Below are 11066 nucleotides of genomic sequence, written 5' to 3'. Positions count from 1 at the left end.
CACTCTGTGATTCTGATAAATAATGATGAAGAAACCCGAGATTACCATCATCAACAACCTCATATGATACACTACTGTACGTCCAATCCATGGACAGTGTCTTCTCCTTCTCAGAAGCTGCAAGACTTGATTTCTTACAATCTGCATTTCACTCTTATGGCTGTGCCTATATTCGCCTCTGGTCCTATAGTTCATCATCCAAGTAACTAGATAGATAGGGGTGTGTGTGTGTGTGTGTGTGTAAATACGTAGATAATCTTCACACGCACGCACGCATGTTCTTTTTCAATTTCTGGGGCTTAATTTTCACTTGCTTGGTTGATTTTGTCCGTTTCATGGATGGTTTATATGACGTAAGAAGCCATCAAGCAAGCTCTTCTCTGGGGTGTGTTGATCGAAGGCTTTTTGGTCAATATAGGGGTTTGGAATTTGATGTCACTTCTGAAAAGTAAGGCTAGCTAATTAAATTCGCTGCCTGTGTCCATCAGAATATTTCACTAGCTGATTGTTATCAGTAAAATGTACATGCCTCCAGTTCCCTCTCCAATTACTTGGCTTCCTGTTTTATCAGCCGCGTTCCAGGACTGGCTTTTTGGAACCGATATTCTTTCCTAGAGCTGCAACAATCCGATCTCCTGCAACTGGCATGGACAGATATAAAAAGACAATTCTTTCAGGTAATTAACTGGCGACTTTCCTGGTTGAAGCAAATTTACCAGACAAATATATATTTGCGGTAATGTTGGCTAACAAAACTCGCTTTTAATATACATGTTTTTGGCGGGAAGCAAGGATTGAGGTTTGTTGCTGAACAAGACCAGCTAGTATTTTCATATACTACCTCCGGTCCTATTTATATATAAAAACTAGTTCACTAATTTGTGGAGATTAAAAAAATAAATTAAGTTAGTTACTTATAATAAATACGTGGTCTTTCCTAAAATATCCTTACTAATCAAATATATTGGTTAGAACTAACATTATTAGAAAGATTATTTTGAGAAAAAATACATAAATACGAGAAACAAAGTGGATTGAGGTCTTATATCTAAGACTAAAATAAAAGTCAAACAAAGTCTTATATTAAGAACCGGAGGTAGTATAAGATAAGAGGAAACCTAAACTTGGTAAGCATACTAATAATGTTGATTTTCCTTTTTTACAGACAGCTGTTTTCATAGGTTGTGGCAATGGGGAAATTGAGCTCGGATTCTCATGTGTCTCTCACGTCAGTAACGTATGTTTATTCTCTGCCAAATGAATTTAATCTCGTTCGTTGTTTGAATTGATCTCTTTCCCTTTTTTTAATCTTTTTGTTTTTTTTGTGCAGGATGCTGAGATTCAAACAGATGTGCACGTACTACTGGTTTCCAGAAGAATTTCTGTACAGTCCCATCAAGTTGAACAGAAGATTCTACCTTCATCTTCATCTTGTCTGAGATCACTATCTACAGGCAGCTCCGATACACATTTCTCCTATTCAGCTTTGGTGCCTGAAATGCTTCTGCAGCAAGAGAATGACCACAACGGCGTTATTAAAGCAATTCTTCATGTTAAATCTTCGCCTTCTTCTAATAATAATTCAAGCTTAGTACTTGAGCAAGATCCGCCTAATATTGTAATTCCAGAAAGAGTTAGTGCTTTCAAGAGTTACAGGCCTTCTCGAATGGGTCATTACAAACCCAGTTTGCGAAGGCAAAGCTTGCTCAAGAGATCTTTTGAACTGCTTAGAGGCTTATATTTTATGAGAACGAGGGGGAATAATGAACAATCTTGTCACATTGGCAGCCAGTTCCTTCATGTGATGTCAGAACGAAGAAGGCGAGAGAAACTAAATCGGAATTTTGAGGCACTTAAATCACTGCTCCCTCCAGAAACCAAGGTACGTTCGTATGAATACGTACCAAGCTTATATATATTATTCTCTCAGTAAAATCTTCTGATTTTAATTTCTTTATGAACTTTCCATTATCTTAGCTTCTAAGTTCATAGCGACTACTGCTTATATGCATACAACCTCGACTCATTTTTATAAAACAGTTAGAGGAGAAATTTTTCCTCTTTACCATACGAGATACCACGTTAGTTCTTAACATAAGATCTACAAATTAGATTAAGGACTGAATTTGAACTATAAATTAGATCTTATTTTAAGAACTAGAGATAGTATTTATTATTTCCTTTGATCTAAATATAGTTGTTAATTGAGATATTTGTTTTGATTCAAAATGTAATGCTTTAATCCATTTTATCTCACATATTATTTATAATTCTTTTGCTAAACAATCTTGCTGATTGTACATACTAAGGAGTTTTCATCAGAGTTTTCATTTATAAGAGTAATTTCCAATACAAATGATTAAATGGAGTATTTTAGAAAAACAAATGCGCATATATTACAAAAAACTAGCTTAGTTAATTTTTTTAATCTTTGTAAATTAGTTATCTAGATCGTATATTAAGGGTTATAAGTATATTACTCTTCAAGTTGCTCTTATTCAATATATTCATTTGTGTTTTTCAAAGGCTCTTTGGCTTCTCAAAGAATGGGTTTACTGAGGGCAAAATTACAAGCTTTAAACCTCTCTTTGGTTTTCATGAAAATGTTGGAAGTGACCTATAGCAGCAATTGAATTTTCGTTGTGCAGAAAGACAAAGCATAAATACTTATAGCAGCAACGAAGACATTAAGCTCATTGATGGCTGAGAATGAAAAGATGGCCAAAAAATTAGAAGAGCAAGTGAAGGCAAAAACGGAAGGGAAATAACTATTATTAACAAGACAAGAAACCAAAACCAGTTGTTCATCATCAGCTGAAAGATTGAGCGTAAGGGTTTCAGATGTGGCAGGTTGGAGCTCATCAGAAGAAAGATTCACCGACCTACACGTGACTGTAAGAAGACAAACAAACTTTCTGCAGGTCAATAATATAGTGAGTCCCCTATTGGAATTTTTGAGAAAGGTTCAGAAAGTGAGCTTAATTTCTGTGGACGCAACCACACATAGGGCTGCACATGAAACCCGATAACCTGGTAAACCCGGTCCAACCCGGCCTCACCCGGTTCAATTTTTGAAACAGTCTAAATAGCCCGGTCAAATTCGGGCCAGACCAGGTCTAACCCGAAGACCGGGTAGGACCGGGTTACGGGTAGACATGGTGGACTAGTAACCTGGTCCTACCCGGTCATTTTTTGTGAGATGTAAAAAAAAAGCTGCATAGGAAGCCCATATTATAGTTTCTTTTTTCTAATAAGTCCATGTCCATTTCTGATTCAGACCCATAATAAAGTCTCTTTTTTTTTGGCTCAGATCCAATTATGTGGCTTTGCCCACACTGAATCCATCAAAAATCATACCATCGCACTTCATAGCATCACTAATCACTCCATCAGGCATCCCACACCGCATCAGCGTCAGCGTTCATTCCCAAAAATGTCACGACCGTTGATTTAACCTAATGTTTATTACTTTTTCAAATGGAAAACAACATGGGCCTCACCTCCAAAAAGCAACGGACATTGCTAGTCAAAAAAAAAAAAAAAGCAATGGACATTAAGTTAAATTAACAGTTATAGTATTTTTGCTCATTTCAAAGAAAAAAGATTTTCGTATTTTTGCAGCCGAGTAGAATTTATTGTATCAGGTGCACATTGGCAAATATTTCATAAATAAATGTATACTTTAACCTATTTTTCAAAAGTTACAACAGCTGTATCAAGCATTCAAAAATCATCATATGGATTGATTGTTTTAAAGTTATTGCTATTTGAAATTTGGTATTCTTATGATGTTACTCTGTTTAGGACAAGTAGATAGGAATTTTTTATGTAATAGATTAAAAATTATTAATTAGGAGTTAAAAAAAAAGGAAGGGATATAGATTTGGACTGGACTGGACCAGTAACCCGGTCCAATATGGTCCAGTCTGCCCAACCCGAGGAACAACGGGTTCCTCACCGGGCAGGACCGGTCTTCGGACTGGGGTGACTAGCCCGAAGACCAAAACGGACCAGACCACGGGCTAATGCCCTGCCCGGCCCGGTCTGGTCCATGTTCAGCCCTAACCACACATATAGCACAAGGGAATTCCATCAATGAAGCAACTTTTAGATTGAAGATAGAGGTACGTACAGATATCTATATATATTGACAGTTCATAAAACATGCAGTACGATTTTTGTTGTCAGTTCTACTGTGTCTTATCTCCTACTGCTTAGGGTTCCCTGTGATTGGCTAATGTAAGTGCGTACGTCTAGAAAATTTCCTTTTGAGTAGGGGCCAACAGGGGCCTAATTTACCAACATTGGTAAATTTAATCACAAGGCCAGCTAGTACACGTTGAAACAGCAATTAATATAATATATTAGCCCCCATCTTTAATACTCCTCCGATTATTAATATAAGATCTAATTAACTAATTTGAATAGATTAATAATGTATGTTAAATTCGTTAATATGATACTACCTCCGGTCCTTAATATAAGATCTTGTTTGACTTTTATTTTAGTCCTAAATATAAGACCACAATCCATTTTGTCTCTCATATTATTTGTGTATTTTTTTTTCAAAGTAATCCTTCTAACAATGGTAGTTTTAGCCAATACACTTTATTAGTAAGGATATTTTAGGAAAGACAATACCTATTTTTTTACAAATAACTAAATTTTTTTCCTTAATCTCCTCAAATTGGTCAACTAGCTCTTATAATTAGGACTAGAGATAGTATGTTTTTTGTTAAAACATCATAATCATATTCCTTAATTCCCTTTATCTCTTTCCTATTTGATTATTGTTGAAAAAAAATTAATAGAGTTAATTTGAAAAAAATTAATAAGCATGTAAAATAGGTCTTACATATAGGTCTAACATTAACTCTCAAATTATATCCTACATTAAGGACTGAAGGAGTATGAAAATTAGATAACTAATTTAGGGATATTAAGAAAATTAGTTAAGGTAGTTATTTATCACAAATATATGTTGGTTTTCCTAAACTATTATATTTAATCATATATATTGGATGATTGGAATCATCACTTGATGGGAATTATTTACAATCAATAGGAATATTATAGAAAAAGATGAGAAACAAAGTGGTTTGATGTCATATATTTTGGACTAAATTTAACCCCCAATTAGCTCTTACATTAAGGAAATAGGAGGTGGTAGCGTTTATCACTTATATTAGATATTTTGTTTTTGTTTTCATCATCATGATATTTATGGTTATATAGTTCGTACGTCATGTCTAATTTATACGTATATTTATATGTGTGTGTTTAATTTAATATAAAAGAGTTGTCAAGTAGAATCCAGATAGGAATTAGATCATATGCAGGCAGGGATTAGATAATAACTTTTGTGCGTGTGTGTGTGTGTAATGGCGATGAAGACCAAATGGTCTCGCATTTGTTTAAATGAGGTCGTTATTTTTTTTTATGAATAATCCTCAGATCGTTATTAGTTTGTGACTTCGGTTGTTTGAGTTTAGTATATCTCTTCGTTTTTGTAAATAATGTCTTAACGAGTTGTCTAGAATTGCAATTAGTCTATCTAATATATGTAAAAGTATGTAAAACCTGTTTAATTTTTCGACTGAGTGAAGACCATATTGTTAATTAAGCATTTAAAATTTTTTTAAGTTCTCCAACTACCTTACATGAGCCATGAGGTACAAAATCATCTCTATATTTTCTATGACAAATAATGATTTTTTTGGGTCCAAAATGGCAAATAAATGAATAATGATTGAGTCGAGTAGAATATACTCAATGCCTGTTTGGGAGGGCTTAGTTTGGGTTAAAAGTTACTTATTTTAGACAGAAGCTCGATTGAGAAATAGAGTGCAGTTGGGGAGGGCTTATGCCTGATTGAGCTTATCTTTCATAAGCTCATTGCACTGTGCATTTTCTTGAAGCTGGTGGAAGAAGGAGCTTATTTTTGAAGAGCTTATTGGACTGTTGTGATGTGTCAGAGCTTATTCCCCCCATTAATTTTTCTCTCACTTTTGCCATATTATTCCCTCATATTCCTTTCTTCGTTTTTTTGGACTAGGAGCTCTCATTTTACCTAGGAGCTCTAATTTTTTTCTGTCATATTATTCCCTTATAAAATATTGGGAAAATGACAATAAAATACCACCTGAATTTCAAAAAGACAAATAAGGCACCTGAATAAGCAAAATGACATATAGGGGACTGGGTACCAATCTGGAATTCAGATTTTTGGCCAAAAGACCAAAATGCCCTGTCTGAAGTGAGAGGAAGGAGAGAGGAAGACACTAATGAAATACGGGAAGGAGAGAGGAGGAAGACGCTGATGAAATTGGGAAGAAGAGAGGAAGGAGAGAGGAAGACGCTGATTTTCGATGGGTTCCCACAGCTTAAAATTTGGTTCTGTCTCTGTTCTTCGCATAAAACCATTTTCAGAGAATGTGAAGCTGTGGGAAAGATGAACCTGTGGGAAAGATGAAGCGAAAATCAGAAAACAATGGCAAGCAATTACGTAACGTAACTGCTGTCATATGCCTGCTGGTTTTTGGTAAATCTCATTATGTGAATGGTAAATTTCACTATACATGTAGTTAATTATGAATTTTACAAAATACATATTGTGATTTACAACTTTTGTAGTGAAAGTGACTACTTTGTTAATGGGTTTTGCAACCTGTTTTCAAGAGATAAACAACTTGTTTGTAAAAACTAATAAAATTTCACGCTAAATTTGACAAAACGTATAGTGGGATTTACAACTTCCATAGTAAAAATGACCACTTATTCAATGGGTTTTGCAACTTGTTTTCAGGAGATGGGCAGCTTGTTTCTAAAAACTAATAAAATTTCATACTAAATTTGACAAAACACATAGTGAGATTTACAACTTTCGTAGTGAAAATGATCACTTCTTCAATGGGTTTTATAACATGTTTTCAAGGGATTGGCAACTTGTTTCTAAAAACCAATAAAATTTTATGCTGAATTTTACAAAACATAGAGTAATATTTACAACTTTTGTAATGAAAATTACCACTTCTTAAATGAATTTTGCAACTTCTTTTCAGGGGATGAGCAACTTGTTTCTAAAAATCAATAAAATTTCACGCTGAATTTGACAAAACACATAGTGAGATTTACAACTTTCATAGTGAAAATGATCACTTCTTCAATGGGTTTTGCAACATGTTTTCAAGGGATTGGCAACTTGTTTATAAAAACCAATAAAATTATATGCTGAATTTTACAAAACATGTAGTGAGATTTACAACTTTCTTAGTGAAAATGATCACTTCTTAAATGGGTTTTGCAACCTCTTTTCAGGGGATGAGCAACTTGTTTCTAAAAACCAATAAAATTTCACACTGAATTTTACAAAACACACAGTGAGATTTACAACTTTTATAGTGAAAGTGACCACTTCTTCAATGGGTTTTGTAAACCTGTTTTCACCGGAAGAGCAACTTGTAAGCATAAATAAATCATTCAGTGAACGTGCACCTGAAGTACATCACAATAAACATTGAACTATTAAGTTTCATAATTAACTACATGTATATTAAAATTTACCATTCACGGAATGGGATTTACCAAAAACCAACAAACATATGACAGCAATTACATTACGTAATTGCTTGCGACTATTTTCTGATTTCTGCTTCATCATTCACCAAATACTGAATATGAACCCTCAAATGCAATAATCCTGTTCCTATTTCACCATGAAACAGCCACAAAAATGAATAATCCAAATCCCCCATCAACTTCTACTCACTCATGAATAATTCAAATACTTCAGCGACCTCTTCGACGACGACAATTTCAGGGGGTACAAGTTATTTCAGACAGGGCAATGTATTTCAGCGATGGCAATCTACTCCTACGACGACAGCAATGTGATTTCGAAAAATCCTTTTTGTTGACTGCAGGAACTTGGATTTAGTTTCGTAGAAGGAAATCAGTTTCTCCCTTTCTCTATCGCACGAATACACTGCTCAATGTTCAGAGACAATCAGGGCAATTTGGTCTTTTGGCCGAAAATCTATATTCCAAATTGGTACCCAGTACCCTATTTGTCATTTTGCTTATTCAGGTCCCTTATTTGTCTTTTTGGAATTCAGGTGGTATTTTATTGTCATTTTTCCTAAAATATTTATGTAAATTCATTTTTTAATCATGTTTTACTTTATATTTAAAATATTTTTATGATTTTTTTTTGTGAGATATGATTTTTTTAAAGTTTTAAAATTTAATTCACTCATTAAATTTCACTTCTTCATATTAAATTAATTTAAATTTATTGTATTATGTAAAATTATTTTTTTACATGTTTTATTATTTATTAAAACTAATACCTATTTTAGTAATTTTACAAACAAACATACTTTTACTCAATCATAATCCAAATAACTTTTACTAACCTTACTTTTGCAAACTAACTTTTTTAAACTTCAATCCAAACACAATTCACTTTATCCAATTTAACTTTTACCCAATCTTACTTTTTAAAAAATCAAATTAAAAATAAGTTACTTTTTTCACTGTCAATCCAAAGCGGAACCGCAATATCTTCGGATGATCAATCAGGCCTTGAGTTCACATAAGACTATTTTGAATTTCATTAGTGCTGCCAAGTACCAACTATATATATGTGTGTATGTATATATGAACATATATAGAGTGATAAATACACACACACGGATAGATAGTTTCTTTAGAGTATAAGGCTTTAATTATCAGACTTGGCCTGTCCACTTTTAAGTTGTAGCCTAGGGGTAGCAGAATAGCTCATAGTTTAAAATTTGAGTTACTTTCTTTATATTTTGCATGAGAAAATTTTGAAATATTTTAGTTTCTGAATTAATGTATGTAAAGGCTAAATGCACAGAAATATTGAGTCAATGGGGTTATATTAATTAATGTCAAATCACACAATTAATTTGGTGTCCCATGATATGTCACTCTCTGGGGTTACACATCCCCCCGCCCTCATGCTGGGTTACACAATTAATAATGCACTAGATAGAACACATGCTGAATTAGGGTTTTGAATTATTCTATGTAATAATAATAATGTAAAACAAATCATGGTTCGATATCTGTGTGTTTATATGACGATGATGATGATGAAGTGTGATTATTTGGTCTCAAATTGAAATTTAAATATGAAAATTTTAATTTGACGTGTGAACAACTTATAGAACTTTAGATATTAATTTGCCAATCAGGAAACTTTAATAAGGACAAGTAATGTGAAATATACTGTGAAACAACGTATGTTTTTTTTTTTTTTACTTTATATTATTGTACTATTCTTTATTTATGCATATGTTGATTTTATATAGGTTTCATAATTGACATTGATTTTGGCCACAAAAAAAATAATTGAGCAATGATTGATTAGACTCTGTGTGTGTGTGTTAATTAAAAAATTATTAAAAGGTTGATCGAGGACCAACTTGGACCTGACATTTCTTAATAAAAAAAAATGTCTGATGTCTTAATTCTCCTGAGGGATATGGTATCTGCTTGCACAGCGTTGTGTGTGTGTGTGTGTGTGTTTTTGTTTAATTGTGTATCATGCGTTCTACCCAAAACAATAGAAGGGAAGGGAAATTTAAAATGAGGAAAATAAATCATACAAAAATTGAGAATTGAGATAATAAGCATGGAATCCAATAAAGTGAACTATCTATTCGTCATTTACAGGTCATTTAGCTTTACTATTTTAGTTTTGAATATATGTGATATTTAGGTATTTAAATATATTTTTAAAAAACATGAAAAGTACTCTTATATGCACACATATTATGGAAAATTTTCGTGCTCAATTTATTGAAACATTGTCCCAAAAATAATGTCGGCAGGGGAGTGGATGGGATGAGGCTGCCTTCGAAGAAGCTGTGAGAAGAAGGGTTGCTGACCTGGCAAGATGACCAGGCAAGACCAATCACCACCTGACAGGTTTTCGCATGTTTTGGAATGATTAGCTTCATGCGAGTCCAAATTAAGCTCCAATTAAGCAAATTATGATCTTAATCCAATCCAATTCTTTATGTTCAATAATTTAGTACTGCTCATATACTTTTTATGGAAGCCTTAGCCTTCAGGTACTGAGTTACAAAATGCTGGTACCATGTGGAGGAGGAGGAAAAAGATATACAATAATATATAGTTTATTCTGTATGAATGTTTCGGTTTATGAAATATTTAACGAAAATTTGGAACTTCTTACGGTTCAACGATGTTCTTATTATTATTATTGAATTTATACCAGCAATTAACAAACTTTATAAATTAATGAATCACATATACTATTTTTTTTCAATTGCGTGGTTAACTTTAAACCAACCTAAAACTCCTCTGAAAATTAATAATTAAATCTAATTTATTTCAAGCAAACTAGTTAAATCTAAGGAAAAATTACAAAAAAAGACCTTGGAATTATAAAAACGCAGATAGAGACTCTTGATAACTTTACTATAACTTTTGACAATAATAACATGTTATGAAGTTATCAAAACCCAAAGTGAAGTTGTCAAGAGTCCTTATCTGCGGTTTTGCAATTCCAAAATCTTTTTTTACAATTTCCCCTAACATTTAAGAGACTAGAGCCATGATGCTTCCCCATATATCTATACACTGAACACCAACTTCGTCAAGCTTTGTACCTCTCTGCCAAAACACAAATCAGGCAGAGATAGATTATATTCTCCACAAACTTTTGACCCTAATGAAACGGAATTAACAAGCAAGCCTCTGACAGTTTTTCACTATTAATGATAATGATAAATTTCTTCTCTTAAAACCAACCACTTTGTTTTCATCCTATATTAAGTTAAGAAAATGAAAGCTACTCATATCTCTTTTATAGATAATTGAAGGGCTAGAATAACCCTTTAACTAGTTGTACTCCTCCGGTCCTAATTATAAGACCCAATTGACTTATTTGAGGAGATTAAGGAAGTAAGTTAAGTTGGTTATTTATAATAAATAAGTGTTGTCATTCCTAAAATATCCTTGCTAATTAAGTATATTGGCTAAAACTATCATTATTAGAAGGATTATCTTGG

At 33.1% G+C, this 11066-nt stretch overlaps 1 protein-coding gene across 1 annotated transcript; it reads left to right on the top strand.

Moving 5' to 3' along the window:
* Nucleotides 1-335: 335 nt before the first annotated feature.
* LOC114711347 (putative transcription factor bHLH041) lies at nucleotides 336-2559 on the top strand. The gene is made up of 5 exons (XM_028895740.1): nucleotides 336-448; nucleotides 536-677; nucleotides 1166-1237; nucleotides 1331-1882; nucleotides 2527-2559. The coding sequence occupies exons 1-5, from the start codon at nucleotides 336-338 to the stop codon at nucleotides 2557-2559; spliced, it is 912 nt and encodes a 303-aa protein (XP_028751573.1).
* Nucleotides 2560-11066: the final 8507 nt, after the last annotated feature.

The sequence above is a fragment of the Neltuma alba genome, unplaced genomic scaffold, assembly GCF_004799145.2.
Source record: "Neltuma alba isolate B1F8T4 unplaced genomic scaffold, ASM479914v2 tig00011289_pilon, whole genome shotgun sequence".
NCBI classification, from domain to species: domain Eukaryota; kingdom Viridiplantae; phylum Streptophyta; class Magnoliopsida; order Fabales; family Fabaceae; genus Neltuma; species Neltuma alba.
Note: the sequence above shows the minus strand (reverse complement) of the source record. Positions and strands in the feature narration are given on the sequence as shown.